At 38.3% G+C, this 19,949-nt stretch overlaps 1 protein-coding gene across 1 annotated transcript in view; it reads left to right on the top strand.

The window, feature by feature from the left end:
• The window catches only part of LOC117537649 (cadherin-12-like), a 102,397-nt gene that overhangs the window by 16,096 nt on the left and 66,352 nt on the right, over window positions 1-19,949 (top strand). Inside the window, exon 2 of the mRNA XM_034202937.1 lies at window positions 19,084-19,504. Coding sequence (XP_034058828.1) covers window positions 19,259-19,504 — 246 coding nt within the window. The 5' untranslated portion in view covers window positions 19,084-19,258. The remainder of the gene's footprint in view (window positions 1-19,083; window positions 19,505-19,949) is intronic.

The following is a 19,949-nucleotide window of genomic DNA, read 5'->3' as shown; positions in this document are numbered from 1 at the left end:
TATTCTTGTTCAAGTTTCCACCTCACATGTTTGTATTTATTTTTCCTTTTTAAAAATGTAAATGCGTCCTTTCTGTTGAAAGGCCTCTCTGCATTCACATGAGACATAACACACATCAGTATAGAGTATAGTAAGTAGTAAAATACATATAAATCAGACATGTGCTCTTCAAATCAAAGGTTTTAAGAAGAGTGCCTACTCACATGTGTTTGAGCTGTGCTTCTCATCTGTTCGGGTCTCAAACAAACATGGCTTGCCACCTACAGCGATTCAGCACAAGCGGGTGACTCAGCTCTAGTTTACGTATGTTATGTCTACCAGCTCCATCTGTTGTTACATTTCTCGTATATTCATTCACCGTAATGAGATTGTTACAAAACACTCAGGCCCCGATTCCATCGTAACACTTGGCCAGGGGAAAAGATCTGAGTGGTCCCAATAAATAAAGGTAAAGAAATACAGCTAAAGTCAAGAAACATTGATATACATTTTTTTCAATTCAACATTTTATGAATATACAAAGAAATTAGAAAATGATACGTTTTTTGAATGAAAATAACTGCATTTAAAAAAGGAAGATAATACTGTGAAAAAGCTCATTTGCGTTGGTAAAATCTTCCAGCTAGATGAATAAGTAGACCACTTTTCTGATAAGTTGACAGCCAAATAAGACAACAACGGAAGTAAAACATGTCAGAACTCGGAAGGTAAAGTAGAGCTGATTAAGAAGAACAGGCGGCTGAAAAATACAACAAAGCAATGACTAGTACAGCGGCTGCACAATGGTCGTGGCTGAACCTGTTGCTGTGGTCCTGTGTCCTGGATCCTCTATACTGAGTTCCGGATTTCAGTCCTTGACCTCGAGTCGTGGCTGAACCTGTCTCTGCGGTCCTGCCTCACTCTCATCATACTACTTCCCTGATGGCTCCCACAGAACTGTTGACATCCTCGTGGATTCATCTTCTTATTATAGACACATGAATTTCCAAACATTTGATCTACCTAAGCTGTAAAATGTATTATCTCTTTGATTTACACACGGCATCTATTGCAGGTGTGTCCGTCCTGGGAGAGGGATCCCTCCTCTGTTGCTCTCCCTGAGGTTTCTCCCATGTTCTCCTTTAAACTGCGGGTTTTTCTCTGGAAGTGTTTCCTTGTACGATGTGAGGGTCTAAGGGCAGGGTATCGTTTTATCATACTGATATTCTGCACAAACTGTGCTGTTGTATTTGTTGTAAAGTGTCCTTATAAGTATTTTTACTGTATGTACAGCACTTTGGCTCGACCAAAAATCGTTTTAAAAATGTGCTATATGGGCCATTCTACCGAATTGGTGCAAAGTCAGGTTGGAATAGTTTTGAAATGTTGTATGTTTTTTCCCCAAAACTTTGTCCATATATATTTTGTACCATATCTAAATTACACATATCTAGTAAAAGAGCCATACATTTTTATATCGTATTTTCAGACTATTAGAATGTTCTTCCTCTACCAAAAATGGTCACTACCGAAACATAGTTCATACACTGCAGTAAAACAGTATTATATTAACCTGTTAAGATTGTTTTACCTTCCCTTCTCTAAATAGTATTTTAACAAATATTCCTTGAGGGTTTTCAATTAAATCAATGCAATTTTATTTTTAATCAAATTTCAAAGTTCAATTTATACAATTCATAAAAATCTCAATGCAATTGTTCTTTGTAAAATGCATAAAACTGATCATATTGACTCCAGAGTTGATGATTGTTGAAATTGAACATACATTAAAACCAATCAGTATCATATCATTTTATTTGATAACTCGATATACTTGACTTTTTACAAAACATCCAGTGTTTCGGTAGTGACCACAGTATTTTGTTCTCAAGGTTGTTTTATATATTCCCTCAACCTTATTGCTTAACCTTACCTCATAACATGCCTTATGTTGAAGTGTGAATGTTTGAAGCTACTGACCCAGAATCAGCACTTAGTAACAGGCTGAAATAGAGGGGTTTGAGGCTAGAATGCATGATCTGTTTGGTATTTTGAGCAAAACACTTCATAGACATGTTTTTATATATCTAAGACCTGCTATAATATATGCCTAACAATAGTATAATAAGATACCTTTAAAGTAACACACTGATTTTCAGACTTTAAAAACACATTTATTTCAAAACTATGGGATTTACCTGCTTACCATTCCATTTTGTCACTACCGAAACGATCATGTCAATTACCAAAACGTAACCATATGTTTCGGCAGTGACGATTCTAGCTAAAATTGAGCATAACTAAATAATGCTAGCAACTACATGGCTAGCACGTTTTTTTGAAGAGGTTTACACACATAAAGACCTAATACTTTGCATAAAACTCTTAATTGAAGGTTCTTAAGGTTACACGCCGATTTTCAGATTTTGGAACAGATTGATATCAAAAGTATGGGATATAGCTACTTGCCATTCAGCCATGAGGGACAGGGATGCAGTATCACTGCCTTGTCAAAAATGCAGGGGTGTGGCTAAAAACCAGGCTCAGCCATTGGACTAAAACCCCTTGCGTTTCGGTAGTGACATGAAAACGGGGGACATGATTTTTTGAGTATAGTTTTTTTATAAAAAAATTAAACCGACAATAAATCTAAATATTCCAACTGGTGTTTGAATGTAATCATAAATATCTTCTAAATACACCATTCAACAAAACAAAATAAAATAAAATGTTTTAAGTGTCATTTACAGAACATGAAATGTAGATGTCAGGGTTGGGGACAGCTACTTCCCAATAGAAAGTACCCTATAATGATGTTTTTGTATATATTAAGCTTATCACTATATAATTGAATGCCTTATGTTTGAATAGACCATGACATATTCTTAGTAAATATCTATGTCTGAATACTTCATTGTTTTGTTAAATACTATTTCTTGTTGTGGGACCGCACTTTGCATCAATTCGGTAGAATGCCCCATATAAATAAAACTTGATTTGATTTCATGAATTTAGTTTTGAAAGTTTTTCTTTGACTGAAATAAGTAGAGCAATCTGCTGGAAAGGCAGTTTATGTTTATTCAACATAACAAGGGAAACTTGGTAAAAAAGACTTAACAAACTTGCTATAACACACAGGTCTTCAGTGGATTATTTGATTCCTCACAGACACAAATCTGTTGTGCTGACATACTGACACTAAGCCAAGGGAAATATTGATTTGCAGAAATAGTGGCATTTGTTTAACTATAGAGTGCAACCTCAGGCATCATATCAAATCTATCAGAATATAGTGTGTCAAAATCACACCGTTAGAGCAAGACCAGCAATGCAGCATAGTTCTGCCTGATCTACTCATTAATGCTTATCAGCCAGTCTTGTCATCCACCTCTGATGGAAGGAAACTGGCTGCAGCTATACAAAAAACTGCTTTTCAAACCTGCACACTGTTTTTTCATTTAACTGGCCTGTAGGGTTTATTTTTATTAACTGTTCATTAATAGCCCTAATGTATCTCAGAGCTCTCTGTGCCATGGAAGAGGTTATTCTGTGCCCTCAGTCTTGAAGGAAGTCTTCTTTCCATGCACCAAGAGTATATTACTGATTTAACGATTCCATTAATTAGTATCACGTAGGGCAGGGAACCGGAGCGCTCAAATAACACTAGTTTTGAAATAGAAATTAAAAAGGAAAATTATTTGAAATATCCTTATTTGGAGAGGAGACCAAAAGTGAATGATTCAATTGTTTTGAACACATTTCCTATGTATTATACAGGAGCATGACTACTCTATCTAACTATTGGTTGTTTGCAGAAATGTGCCATTTAAGCAAATCAGACCACAAATACATTCAAGCAATGGACAAAAATAGTTATTCGGTTTGAATATATCTCAGGCAGGCTTAGCCCAGTGCCAAAACATTGATGTTACCAATAGGTCAAAAAGTACATGCAAAGCCCTCCATTACTAGAATATAATCACAGGTCTTATGAGATGAAACATTTGAGAAGATACGCAACAAGAGAAAAGCCTTCTCATTTAACGGCCCGTCTACACTACAGGCATAAAAAAATCTTGATGCTGGGCGTGTCTGAAGCTTGCCGATTTGTTGCGAGCAACGCGACCAACAACCAATCACATGAATCTCCCGCCCCCGACATACAAAGCAATAGCAATGTTAAAACGAAGTAAACTGGATATAAAATCCCCAAACAGGCGAAAACCTACCAGTTTCACCCACTGTCTCTGCCACCTCCCTCCATGCCTGGTTCCTCCGGTTTGTATCCCGGTAAATAGTTCTGGTCGTAAAGAACCGGGTGATTTGCTACCGTAATTTCTCGTTTGGAATATGAGGAAATGAACTGCGGTCTGGCTCTCCCAGCTTGCACGCGGTTTGATTGGCTAGCGCTTGTACTGGCGGGATTTGCATAAACAGGATTTGATTGGCTGATGCCAGCTTCGAAAGCATCGGGAGCATCAAAAGTTGAACATTGCTCAACTTTTGATGCTCACGATGCTTGCAAAGCCATGCTCCGCTCCCCACAATGCAGTTCGGCGAAGATTCTAAATCTTCTACGTCACCCCATTCAAATGAATGGGCGAAGCGTTGAAAGCATTTTTCGATGCCTGTAGTGTAGACGGGCCGTTACACAGCTTGGTCGATGCTCATATTTAATGACAGTAATCTTTCTTAGTGTTGGGTTATGAGGTCACGGTCTCCTGCTGCAAGTATCAGGTTGTGCGGCAATAAAATATTGAGCATTCAATCCACAGCAGCCATTGATGGTACAATCCTTTGTCACACTGGGTAATTAAGGGACAGGCTGAACATACGTAACCCCTGATTAACAGGTCTGGGTAATAAATCTAAATGTTAATGTGCAGCTCTCGGTGCCGGACTATAGCGGACTCCCTGCTGTTACTTTGCAGTCATGTCATTATTTGCTGCAACAGATGTAGTCCAACAATAGCAATACCTGTGGAGTTTGCCAACATTTCATCCTTCAGACGTATTGGTAGCCTCGATTATAATCAGAATTGATCACAGCTTGTCTATTTTGTACGCACATTTTTCCATCACATAATCCGCAGTCTCAACACTTACTATAAATAATGTATGAATGTTGTAAAGCACTGTATGAAGTCCTGCATTTATTTTTTAAATACAATTAACTACTTTTAGCTCCCAGGAATGACCTTTTTTTGACAAGTGGATATTCAAATAAATAAATAATTGACAACAGATGATGGAGGAATAGGAAAAGGTCTCACATTTCTTGTTAGATGGAATTGAACAAGGTTTTCTACCTACAATTCAGCCGCTTGAGCTGAACTTCATCTTCAGCCATTTGACGTAGACAACTGAATCCATTTGAGGCTATAAATAATTAAGCAGACCTTTCCGAGTTAAAAAGCGTCTCATTATTTATTCTAAATGCTTATTGGACTATGTCAGATATGTCCTGAGACATCATTATTTTCAGAAATGATTGAGATGTTTATAACACATTTCCAAATTGGAAGGAAAGCTCAACATGTTTTTGAAAAATCTTAAATAAATATATGTTCGGTAAATGTCAGTATGCTGTCAAATCCAAAGGATCGTGCTGCGTTTAATTTAGGTCAAAGAAAGACTGAATTGCTTTTTTATCTTGACCGTATTCAAAAACATTGGACAAGAAAATGTGTGGATATAATTATACCCATGATGCCCATTCTACATTCAACAGCACAGTAACGAGTGAGCCAAGAGCCCCTCCAGCTTATTTTGCTTTAGAATAATCTGAAGTTCATTAGGCATCAGCTAAGGGTAATTGCCAGTTCACCTTTAAGTGTTATTTTCTATTGCTGCAGTGCAATGGAGTCTCATCATTAGTTAGTAATTGGGTTTTCAAGAGAATTCAATTTACAGACACGCATACCTTCTACTAAACAACCTATATACCGCAGTCATTGTTGTGCACTACTTATAGAATGGCTCTAAAGTTCTTGTTTTTTTTAAAGTGTTACCGGTTCTCGTTAGTGTGCATATGCCTTGGTGTTGTTTTCTCCACCTTTGAGTTACTGTTCTGAGTTTCGACTAAATGCCAACAATTCTAAATTGAAACATTAAATCTACCCTAATGTTCAAACAACACAGAGACAATGCAGTTTGTCAGAGAATGCTAAATGTATAATGAGCCACGATGGAGAGCGCTGTCTTGCACTAATCAGTCTCTGATCAGGTACTTGTGCCAGCCCCCATAGCCCCCGCAGCGTTTATATGGTCTTTCATTCTCATCGTTGTTTTAAAGGAAAATGACAACATGTTTTCATGGTTGTCCTTGTCAAACACCCTGAAGGGAAAACATATATTTAGAAGATCACAACTGTTAGGGAATAATTTGCTTAGGTATTCAACCTTTGACACAGTTCATCATGTTCTCCTCTCACTGTCTCCTTTCTCATGGCATAGGTCTACGGCCTTGGGTATTGCTGCTATCTCTCTTAAGGAGGGGCAGCTTGGGCGCATTGTTGTTGCCAGTCTATGACAGAGCACAAGCCGCCATGAGGTAGTTTACTGTTCAGGGACGTAGGTTCCCTGGTGCACATTCTTTCCTATAGACGAGAGCTCTAGTTAGATTCAGGGTCCATATTTGTTTAGGCTCACTGATGAAGAATGTTGATTATTACACTCCGAACTAGATAAAACCTCGAGCTACAGAAAGAGTTCTTCAGAATTGGTTTGGCAACCGCTGTGTCAACTCGTGACACACCACCTGTCTTGTCAACTCTCCGGCCGTAACTCCAAATAAACCATCAGTGTTTGACATCAAAGCTCCTGCTCATCCCGTGTCTCCTTCATGAGTCGGTGACTCCCACTGCATTGCTACACAGAAGTTTCCTCCACAACAACATAACCAAATACAGTACAAGACTAACTCGAGAAAAACATGTGGTTATTGTCTCCCTGTGACACTTCTGTTACCTCATTGTAAGACAATTTAAACTCCTGCTGACTTTACAAAAACCTGTCCGACAGACATTTGTAAAACTATATTATTTTCTTAGCAGAGTAAACAGAATCCAGCATGTACAGAAATGTTGAGCATGCACTGTTGTGTTTTTGAAATACCATGGACTGTGGAGGTTTAGGATGAGGAGGCTGGAAATCATAAAAAAAAAATAATAAAAATGTCAGAAAGCAGCCGTACTATAAAAAAAAGATAGAATTCAGAGTTTGCCTGAATATCCTTAACCCTATAAACCTGCAGCAGGCAATCTGAATTATGTATGTATTTACTACCCAAACGGTATTAACCTTGCATTGATCTGTTCATTTCTCTGCAGGTCCAGCTTTTATAGCAGAGAACAGCTTTCTTTTGACTGGCTCAGGCCAGGATTTGGCATTTAGTTCTGTACATTGAATATACTGACCTTGAGGCACAGATCTTGCCACCTAAAACTTATTTTTCATTTAAGCTCATGAAGAGTTTCATTTTGGACAAATGTTGCGTAGACAGTAAAATGAATGATGTGGATACTGATATTCCCCAGCCTTAACTAATTTGATGAATAGAAGATGATTAAAAAAGGCCGAAGCAGCCGCTTTTGACCACAAAGTATGGTTGACATGCTGAGGGGGATTATTGGTATGAGACCACCAACACGTGGGTTTAGAGTTACACGAAGACAGGCACGTTCATGGATGTATTAACGGCTCTGAGGAAGAGCGCTGATAGGAGAGTGCAACTCACCAGGTGTCACTCAGGACTATATCCATGCTGGATAAATTGATGGCAGGGCAAGGAGGAAGACAGGGATGATGAAGCCTTTCACTGCCACAAATCCATATCAGTGCATCCAGGATAGCTGTGGCATCACACTGTGTGTAGACAGTGTGTATAGTGTGTATTAGGAGTTACTACACTGAAACCTTGATTAAGAAAACTCTGCAAAACTTTAATTTTAGTCCAAATGGTAAATGCAGAAAATCCCAGAGAAAATATATTTATAAAAAAAGGACTATATGGAACTAACTTGATTACATTTTACAAATTCATCATCAAAGATTACCACAATGAATCCATGACTCAGCTATTGCTTGATCCCTTAATATGATTATTTCGAATTGTATAGTTTTCCCATCTTTAGTCACTCACCCCTTCAGTTTGACTGCCTCTGTTAAGCTCTGTAGACGCAGACAAACTGCAAGGCTTTATTTGTGTTTGAATAGTGACATATTTCCATTTACATTATAGCAACATGATAAGCAGCCTTGATTCAAGGAAAGATTTCCCTGGTACAGATGTAGAATAAAAGGGAGAAAACACATCTCAATTCTAGTGTATGCCAGGAGCATCATCTTGGTGGAAAAGGGACGGTTGAAATTTGCATTTAGATTACTGTCGTAACAGAAAAACTATGGTGATGAATGTTGTTCTGAAAAAGAGACTAATGTGGTTGTATTTTGAATAAAATTATAAAGTTAAACACTCCAGGAGAATCTGTATGAAAATGCGTAGTGAAATTGTCATATTCAACTTCAATACTGAAAAACAACAGCTAATAAAGTTATTCACTATGTAGAAAAACATGACTATGTATGATTGTGAACTGAATGGACAGTTACAGTATGTAATGTCTTCAGTGAAAAAGCCTTTCTCTGCCATTGTTTGAAGATGTCATCTTTTGAAGTGTCCTCGAGCTGATGCAAAGGAGCAATACCAATGCCAGGTCATAATATCGGGCAACTTAAATAATTATTTCTCAAACGTATTCTCCATACAAGAAATAAAGATAAGTATATCATATTAGAGATCTACTATATTTAAGTCAGGCATTTGCCACACATCACTCTAAGTGCTGATTTTCATATTCATGTGTACCACATTGTTTGGCAATAGTGCGTACCAAAGGGCTTATTTTGTTTTCAGTTCTTCCCCATCATCAAATCGTAAGAAGTGACGCCTCTGCAGCATCAGAGCCACTTAATTAAGCTTCACCGAGCTTCTACACATAAGAGCTGTCTCAAATAATCAAATAAATAAGGTGTGCATAGGGCGAGAATTCCCCCGTCGACTGTAGTCATTACCGTGGTGGGGAAAATGTGAACAAAAGGAGAGAAACACAACTGAACACACGTTAGGGAAAATGTATTCAGCGATAACTTTTTATTAACTTTTTATGTTGAGAGAACTTTATATTGCAGCACAGCGGGACCGTTAGCTGGCTGTTTCTCCATACCTTATTATTATCAAGTTAAAACTAGAGAATGCAATTCCTGAAGAAATTGCTAGTGGGAATGCTTTATGCTGAAAAGCTGACGCTGAATTGCTATGCTGAAATGTAATGTGTAAGAAGAAAGTGAAGAATTTAGATTGAAATGATACATGAACACTGGGGGCTTGAATGTGTGACGAGAGAAGAAAAGAAAGTAAAAAGGCTTGGAAAAGCAGCAGAATATTTGAACTGTAAACTTTTGAACTAACTTGATGGCAAATGATCTGTCGCCATGGCAACGGCATTTGATGACACCACATAATACGCTTAGATGTGTTGATGGCTGCATCGTTAACAAACCTGTGAAGTTTTGGGCCATTTCGAGCATTTTAACTGAAGTTGTGAGAAAACCATGTTTCATAGTGAGCATTGTGTTGCCAAGGCAACGGCATTTGAAGAAATCTTAAAACTGTCAAATAGATGTCTTCACGGCTGGACTGTTAGCACACGTGAAGTTTGAGCACTTTTTGACCATTTTCTTAGGAGTTCTAGCAATATCGTGTTTCACAGCGAGGGATGCGTTGCCATGGCAACAGCTTTTGAGGAAAACTCACTAATGGCACAGACATGTTGAAGGCTGGACCATTAACCATTATCTGAAGTCTGCTGCTCTGAGCATGTCAGTTGGAGTTATGACATCGTGTTCCATGACACAGGTGTTTATATTTGAGCTAATGACCTGTCCAGAGATCAAAGGTTTCCATGGTGATGTGCAGTAATCAATGAGAGGAGAGCCTTTTCATTGTTCTAAATGAGAGATAAACCTCTTACATGTGAATGTTTTGTTGAAGAACCGTAACAGATATTGCTGAAATTTCAACTCGTGAACCATCTGAAGGAAGTTGAGCATCTGAAGTGTGCTTTTTGTGTACTTTCAGGTTACTAATGTGGCCTATTTGGCAGATTAACTAAAAGGTGTGCGGCTAATGCTGCGAGTAAAGATCAGCTTGAATTTACAATTGGCTTTAATGGAGACATGTTGAAAGTTTTTGACACTTCATCACCTCAAGAGGCATTTTGTTTAATTATTTTGCTTAATTTGTTTTCATTTTTTAAGCAACGAGATGTTTTCCTACGTTTGTCATGACAACTTATGTCTCAGGAGTGTAGGGTTTTGGAATTATGGCAGGTTTAAAAAAATATATGAAGGCGAATTTCAAGCTGTCCTCCACTCTAGCTTTGAGATCACACACCTTAACGAGCTGCTCAATACACACTAATGTTAAAATCTGAAGAAGGCCTCTTTACCAAGGTCTGAACAATGTTTAATATTTCTAAAAGTATGAATCAGATTTAAAAGTTGTTTAACATGAATAATGTCAGAAAGATGTGTAACATTTTAAAGTTGGAATGAGGTTTCTGAGGGAAAGTATGAATGAACAGTTAGCAGTTGAAGTCGCATGAAGATGTTTGAAGTCTGAAGAGTTTCTCCATTGACTTCAATGTAAAAAATGTGATAAATTATGGGATGTATCTCTGGAATTATGAAAGTTATGAATGAGAAAAGTAATAGCCATTGATTCCCGACAGAGCTGAACGTTTTGATGTTTGAACGGAGTTTCTGCGATGTGGAATATGGGAGAAGAAGAGGCGCAAAATAACCCGGCGGAATAATAAAGAATTCCGTGCGTCGAAGTACATTTTTATTTCTGAAGAAAGACTGACAACGATATAATTTTGGCTTATGAGAATCTCAAACCAAACCCTGAACTGTGAGAAGGCTGGGTGGAGAAGCATTTTTTCTATAAATATTGAAAAAAGGATTGCATTTTAAAAGCAGCCATGAATAAAAGCTATGTTTTTAAGTTTATAGCATAACCAACGCATCACATTATGAACAATACAAGAAAGAAGGGGTGTGTTTATATTATCAGCTCTAGTTGATTAAAGACGGGCACCTTAAAAATTACAAGAAAGCGAACGTGTGAGGTTGTTTCTCTGCCACAAGAAAAATAGGAATTCAGAAATTGTTTAGGCCACTGCCCATTATCTCTCCCTCTCTCTCTCCGTCTCTCTCTCATCTCTAATTTATTGCCATCTGCTCAGCCTCGGTGTAAATCTGAACGCGAGCTGACTTGCTCGCCCGAGCTTTATCTGTTAACATTTAGCAATGTCTAATTAAGCAAAAATGGGAAACGCGTTGGCTGGGAAATGCTGCGTCCGGATAATGACAGTCATAATAGTTAGGGATATATGTCTGTCGCAGCAAGCAAATGCACTTATTAGATCAGGGTAATTAGGAGAAGACAACAGCTGTAATAGACAAAAGCTGTTCAGCTGTGATAAAGAGGCCATCTTGAAGAACATCAATTGGTCTGTCATAAAGTTTCAGCTGTGCAAATGACGGATGAAGGTCACTAAAGGAAAATACATAAGTTATCCATTCACAATACCCAATGAAAAAAAATATACAAAAACAGCTCTTTTGGATTAAGATAATACTTATTATCTGTACTGGATCAACTCCACAATACCGACTAAGTTTGCTCAATACCAGCCTTCAAGGTGGCTTTACTTTTAGCCAGCAACAGCTGATTGCTTTTCTATATAAATTAGCAAGGCACATTTCTCTGACATTCACTAGGTGCTTGCTGACTCTACATTTTGCCTCTGATATGATCAAGTTTGTGTGGCAAATACTGCCATATTGTCTTCAAATTAACTGCATTATCTGGTCAGCTGTCACTGTTTTAGTTGCCAGGAAAAATACTGGTGGCCTTGCATATTTAAATTCTCTAGACCTTTAAGTTGTTACAATTAGCTACAAAATCCTTACTCCAAAATACTTTTGAAGAATAACTTTCTGAATACATTTTATGCATTTATGTATTTTTTGAAGAGTGAAACTAAAGTTGAGCAGTGTGAAAAATAGTAGGCCCATGATCAATGTTGGCTTTGCACTGATCGGGTGTTTTGATTTCGTACGGTTTTATGTGAGTCTTTATAGTTAAGAGCAGGTGCTTTACCCAATACTATCTGTGTTTATTTAGTCAGTTTGACCCTCATAACCTCCTCGGTCAATAGTCAACATTGCTTTCAAGAGAATTTAATTACACACTATGTAACAAAACAAGAGGGTTCAGAATGCAGCCTTCAAGTTTGTCTTCTTTTTTTGTTCAAACTAAAAGCAGCGGGGGACGGGGGCACGAGTTTGCACTGCACACACTGTAGTAGCAGGGAAATCCAATTCCCCCTACTGTTAATGTAGCTCTTGGGTTCATAGTCAAGTTAAAGTCTCCACATTCACACCTCACACTCTAATGCACATTCGTTCAGATCAGAGAACAGCACCGACTCAAACAACAGGAACACGGCATCAATATTAAGCCGCTCAACCTACCGCTTGTATTCGTCTTCTTTTTTTGTATGCGTGCGAGTGTACAATATGTCACAGATTATCCACAGCACCCAGCAGTTATAAAGACAAAATCAATACATTTAAATCCTGAGTGCTGATCTGAAGTTGTATGTATATTGCGTTTTTAATCGTAAGTAACCTTTCATTGGAGTGATATCTGTTGCATCATACATTTTCTTGGCAGGGGATCCAGACGTGTTCCCACTGGGGAGAGCTGAGTCAGTGCCTCAGGCCAGTTTTGTCTCTACAGCTAAGCCTGCCATTTCTTCAGGGGGGAAAAGTTCATTTTCAAACAGAGAGGCTACCTTCATTCAGTAGGACATGGGACTAATTTATTTTTCATCATCGCTTTATTATTTTCAAGGTGATAGAGCATCTCAGGGAGTGCATGTACTCAATGATATGAAGGGCGGACAAAATTGAACTGATCAAGCCATTTGTTGTCAGTTTATATCTAGTCTATTTTTCATGAATCCCAGTATGAGGGTAGATATTGTAAGACGGTAAACCGAGGGTTGCAATCATTTCAAAATCGTTTTATCGCACAGCACTAACATGTGTTCTAAACAAGGAGGGCCGGACATTGAATATACATATACCGAGTCTTTTAGAAAAGAAAAAAGAAGAGTACAAGGACGAGGCCTAAAAGCACAAAGTGACCTGGGAAGGAACTGACAGGCCCTCATTGAGAGAAGAGTCTTGATAAACAGTTTTAAGCAGCAGAAGTTGCAGGGTCAGAATAAGTTGTAGCACTACATGTTGGAGAACTGTCTGACTGGATGACAGCCGCTGCCTTTGCACCAATGGTGCTCCAGAGCTGCCTGAAGGCAACAGGGCTGCCTCATCTAATCTCTGTCTTTCACTGCCGCACAATCAGATCAGGCATGTCTCTGACTCGGAATATTTGTAGCTGTCAAAACTTAAGATGTCCAAGACATGAGAAAAGATAGCTAAACACTGGATCATAAGGATATTGTATGCATGGGAAAGGATGTTTTACCATCTGTAGATTTATAACAGAAATACGGTCATATTTGTTATGATTGTACAACACATATTCAGGCCTGTGTGAACTGGTAGTTAACACGTTTTAAAAGAAGAGTGAGTAGCAGTGTCCTTGAGAGTTTTTCAATATGGTGACCAAGGCTATAGACCTGATAACATAATGTATAATTGAGTCAGAAATTATGTCAAAATGAAGACAGTGGCAAAAACAAGAGGAGATAAAAAAAGAAGACCGCTTGTAACATGCCACCCGGACATAAACATTATTCATTTAAAATGAAATGACAGTTAATAAGCCCTCTCCCCCGTTGATTTCTGCTGATGCAGAATAAGCACTTAGTTGGTAAGGGTTTATGTTGACACCACTCTCACCAGCGGAAAGGTGTCAAAGTGAATAAAGAGAAGTGATGGAGTGACAGTCATTCCATAATGAAAATATACAAAGAGACAAGTTGACATGTGTTGTTTGTGTTGCTGTGACAAACCTAACCTTGTTCGTATTTTTCTTTCACTGTGAACTTGCCAAGCTTTTTGACATTTCCTTGTCACAATATTACCATTTTAAACACTGTGCACATTCCTGAAACTATGTATTAGTGAATCAGGTTTGCCAATTCAGGTGCCAGGAATCAGAGTCACTCGTTAATGTGAAATGGCATGAAACCCACATGTTATAATGTAGAGATGTCTTACATTAAACTAAACTTCCCCAATATGACCAAAACCCTGAGCAAAGGCTTTATCCAGTCCTGGTTCTGCCAACATAGCACTATAGCAAAGTAAGCAAGGCACATTTATCACATAAATAGCCTTGGCAAAAGGGGTAGTTGCCATTTGTCACTATTAAAAGAATGCGTTTTGGCTTAATGTTGTACAGTAGTGTTCTAATGAACTCAATGAAAGATAGAAGTGTTGTTCAACAGGAACAATCTATGGTTTAGAAAATGTTGTACTGGCAGTCAATGGTGGAATCATCTCTTTAAAATCACCACGGTTATTTATGGCTGCTTCTGTTTTTCAGCAAGGTGGCTCATTTAAAGTGATTTGTTGGTGCTCAAAACCACTGGAGTGTGTAAACTAAGATAGAAACAGAAGGGTTGGACAGAATAAGAAAAAGACTGCAATAGGCTTACTAAAAACCTGGAATATTTCAGTGTATGAGTATGAGCTCATGTCGTACCAAGCAGAAAATTACACTACTCAGACATGTGAGTGGAAGGCATCATTTTGCTCTCCCCAAACATAATGTGCGTGGGATCAGAAAAAGTGGGGAAGACGACTCATTAAATATTAATGAGTCTATTGTTCAAGGAACCAACTAGTATGCTTCGTGGTGCGTTGCATGCAAGCAGCCCTTAAAAACTAAATCATAAAGAACATTTAAAAAATCTGCTATATTATCTTTCTGCAGAAATCCACTGTGGTGCTATCTAACAGCCACTCGTATACAAACACCTTTGTCTATAAAATGGTTAAAGCCAAAGTTGCATATTTAATGACTCAAAGTTATCTGTAACTAACGGAGCCATTTTATTTGCAATTCATTACTTTGGTTGTGCTATAACCTACGCATGAGGTGTTCTTTGATTATTCAGCCTGACTGGCCAGCTGTGTTGTTGCTCCCATTTTCATTACCTTGCTTCCACCTACACTTCTCTCCTCCTACACTTCCCCTGATGGGTTTCAATGATATTACAGTCGTTGGCCTTAGCTGTGCAAAAACAATGTCTTCAGAGTGATTTCCCTGTATGGCCCACACCGTTTCCTTCATCTCCTCAGCCTTAGCACACATACCTCATCAGTCAAGGCTGTAATTTAAGTGAGGCCATTGTCTTGATCACTTTCGGTGACAGCGCTGAACTCAACACATCTATTTATGTGATTGGAGCCTTCACTGCTACTACAGACATCTTTAGGACAATGTGATCCGCTTAAATACGATACTGGACATGTCATACTGGCCTGTACTCAGAAATGTAACATAATAATTCGACATTTTAGTTTTCTTCTACTGGAATCATTACATTTTGTTTATAGTAACATATATTTCATATTGAAGAAAATAACTTGTCTCCTACTAATTCTGTTCAAAGAATAGCTGTAGATTGTAATGCCAGCAAAAACATTTAAAAATACAAATGCATTCATCAATATTGATTCATTGCAAATGCTATGCTACATTTGATGATTTAGCGTTATTACTTTGTTAAATTGTGGGACGGATGAATGCACAGAGTTTAATGTTGATGGGCATATATTTGAGAGGAATATAATACAAATGTGGATACTTCTGCAAGCATTTTTTTTTTTTACTCAAAACCATTGTCAAATAGTTCAACCCAGGTTATTTACCAAGGAGCAGCCCTATGAGTGGCAACACATGTTCACAACGACACATCTTAAAGTCCATTATCTCATTTCCAAACATGACAATGCTGGTTGCACTACCGCGGCCCCTAAAGGGAGGGAACATGAGTACATAATCTTTAGACGATTGTTTACATACTGTATAAGCATAGTGTGAAAATGAAAAAAATACAAGCAAAACTCCTTCCCTTTCTTATCTATATGCTTCTGCTCTTCTAACCTGAACAACAACTGTTTAAATGTTAAAGCAAATATGACTTCTCTGACTGACATGTTGTTCCACAATGCAAAACTCTGTAGTTGTTAAAGAAATAAATGAAAGGATATGCAAAACAACTGCTTTATCCAGATGACTAATTTCTCCCCTTCATTTCAGAAGTCAATGCTTACTTATGTGTTTGTCATGTTTATGGCAGCTTTGAAGACTCATAACTTTCTGTGGGAGTCTCTGGTGGGAGGTAATCTGCAGCAGCAGATCGGCGAGCCATATGTTCTTTGATTATTGAAGGTGATGTGTGAGAATGCTGTCAGCCCACTGTGTCATGTTATCTGAAGACGACGCGCGGGTCAGGGATCACAACCGTAGCCTGACACATGCTAATGAACTTATCTCATAAAATATGCATCAAGCCCTCCCGGAGCCGAACCGTGGCAGAGGCGTGATTTTGCAGGAATGATGGAAACAGTAATTTTCCATTATGTCAATGCTAAATGAGGAGTGACCTGCGGGAGAGGCAGGTCGGACCCATGTCAAGATAGTTCCTGACAATTTTGCACGGAGAACTTTGCAGATCAGTTTTGACTTTTAAGATACTGTGGTGACAGAGAATAAATGGATCTGGGAGCACGGCATAACCTTGTTGAAGTAATCTCCCGTTGAAGCCGATGTTCCAAGTCTGTATAATTAATCAAAGACAATGATGTCAATGAGGCCCCGGTTAGGAAATTAGAGGCATGCTGTCTTCCATTACTGTATAGCTTATAAGTGCATTAGGAGGGAGAAAGGAACAATAAACCAGGTGTGGAAACCATTAGGTCCATTGTTCATCCAAACCATTTGTGTTTCCCTTCTCTTGTTTTCAGCGCAATTAAGTGTGTGTCCTAACGAGGCCAGACGTGAATGCTTTAGTGGTGATATTGTACTAGTCAGGCTTGCAAACAAGGTGTAAACAGCAAAAGCTGTTCAAAAGCTGTTGTGCAATAATGAATGAGGCTTAACAAATTAGGTTGGTTTTGTAATACGTCTTTGTCTTCTATGCATTAGGCTTTGAAATAAATGATTTGTAATTAGGTAATCACAATTTAGTCATCTTAATGACGAAAAATGTGTTGCCTGTCAAACAAAACTCACCTGATATTAATAAATATTGGTAAATAACTCAGAATTTAAACCGTAGTTTATTACCTTACTCTAGCTACAAACAAAGTCCTCAATGTGTAGAATAGTTACAGTTATTGCTTTTGCTTATAGAACAAAATTGTAAAAAATATATAATAATAAGGGTAACAAACAAATGGTCTGAATTTGTGCTTTACTCAAGCATGCAAAGACAATGGCTCATGACACAACATGATATCCATCTTTTAGCTCATTGGTACTTCCAAACCACTTGAAGACATAAACAAAACATAATGGAAGAAAACAAATAAAATATTCAACCGCTCGTCTGTCATCTAGATTATATATTAGTAATCTTCTGTAGGAGAGTTGCCTCTCATTGAATGCATGTCAGTCAAGTGACATGCTGCAGCAAGCAAAACAATCTCCTGTGGCCATTGGTTGTCAAATCTGCCTTTCAGTACACATGTCAGTTTCATATATGAAGTGCCAAAGCATCATGCTACATCTTCAAGTGTAATTGGCGTAACAACTGCACATCTGTGTCAAGTTATTTTTAAAAGTGTTCATCTCGAAAGTATACAACTTTCTGACAGGTTTAATTAAAATAGTAAGACATGTTTTTTAAACAAAACATGAGAGCTTCTTAGCAACCGCTTATCCTTTATAAGCAATCAAGGAATCGTAGTTGCTGACAGGTGTGGGGCACTGTGTTCAAATTGACAGCAAGTTCACCCTTGGGGCGGTGGTGGCGAAGTTGATAGGGACTTGGCTTGGTAACTGGAAGGTCACCAGTTCAAGTCCCGGCAAGACCAAGTGCTACCGAGGTGTCCCTGAGCAAGGCACCGTTCCCTACACAGCTCCCTGGGCGCCGTTCAAAATGGCAGCGCACTTCTCCTAACACTAGGATGGGTCAAATGCAGAGAAACAATTTCCCCACGGGGATTAATAAAGTATATCAAATCATTGACAGAAGTGATCTAGCTAATTAAAGGGTTTTACGGATTAGTTAACAGCTCTGGTTATTAATAACTTACACAAAAGATGTGTCCACCTTCTCTCCCTCTGTCACTCCCTCACACACACACACACACACATACACACACAGTCCTCAGTTGACACCTAGTAATTGAAAATAAACTGATAACGTTAACTAAAGTATAAAAAGAGGATTCTGTAATTTGTTGTTATGAAGCTGTCATAAATAAGCATTAGAGATATTCAAAAAACTCAATAGAAGCTTTGAATGTCAAAAAATACATTATTTAAAATGATATTCATTATAGAAGGTTGATGACCTACAACAACTTTATTTTTAGATTGAGGATTTTTTTGAATGATCGTTTTCTCTTTTTGTTGTGATGGTGTCATTAATAATGACAACAAATATTCAAACTTCATTTAAAAAAAATGTTCAATGTCAAAGAAGACATCTGGTAAAGAGCATTTATCAAAGATGACTGTCTAGTGTAGTGGTAATCTATCACCAGGCAAATCATTATAACTCTTCTTTTTGTGTTTGAGAAAGTTGCTACCATCATTTGTCAATGAACAGTTACAAATTAAAGCAGTGGAGGGCAAGGAATATGAGCTAGAAAATGCAATGCCATCAGTATTCATAAACGAAAAGCTTTCAACACACTTTCACTATTGTAGAGAGACCATGTGTGCCATTACACAGTCCTAGACATCATTAATATAACACCAGTAATACAGTAGGAATTCATCTAAAAGCAACGTTTTAATCCAAGCATTTATTTCCTTTCCTTTAGGTGATGAGCTCCTTAACTCTCTGAGCGGGTTCCTGACAGACCAACGGAAATCTTCTTTTTGGGCACTGGACCCCACCTCACCCATTCCCCATCACCACCCTCACAAGTTGTTTCAGCGTGGCTCAACTCTCATCACTGGACTTTGACTTGGGGACCTGAGGCTCACAGATCGCCAATGCTAACAAGGAACTGCCTGCTGCTGTTCCTTTGGATTCTTGTCGACGAAGGCTCAGTCTCTTCTTTACGTCCCCCTTCGCCGCCACTGGGACGGAGCAGGACGGGGAGGGAGCACGCCAACAGCTTGGTGGGCCCAATGAGGAATGGAGCGGCTGGATATCAACGGGTCAAAAGGGGCTGGGTGTGGAACCAGTTCTTTGTACTGGAGGAGTACATGGGGTCAGACCCGCAGTACGTGGGGAAGGTAAAAATATTTTATTTCATCTTTTTATGGGGTGGGAGAAGTCATTAATCACACAGTGTAGCTTGGGAGAAATTGAATTTGTGGTAAATGGAGGGAGCAACAGAATATGAGGCGGATAAAGTAGGAGAAAAGGCACAGAAAAGCACGGTAATATGCAGTATCATTCATCTACCATATGTTCAGACTAAAGACTATTTACACTGTTATTTGTACATTGCACTCCTACCCACATATTGATATACTATCACAGTATTTATGCTACTCTACAGTATTGTATTTTTCATTCCCTTATTGTTCTTATCCCCCAAATAACTTTGACCATTTAGTCTATTGCACTGTTTTACTGCACTATGTTGTCTTTCATTTCAAGTTTATTGTACATTGTATTGCTGAAGGAGCCTGGGTATTAACATTTCACTGCCAAAATAATACGGTATTGTGCACA

This window comes from Gymnodraco acuticeps, unplaced genomic scaffold (assembly GCF_902827175.1).
Source record: "Gymnodraco acuticeps unplaced genomic scaffold, fGymAcu1.1, whole genome shotgun sequence".
NCBI classification, from domain to species: Eukaryota; Metazoa; Chordata; class Actinopteri; order Perciformes; family Bathydraconidae; genus Gymnodraco; species Gymnodraco acuticeps.
Note: the sequence above shows the minus strand (reverse complement) of the source record. Positions and strands in the feature narration are given on the sequence as shown.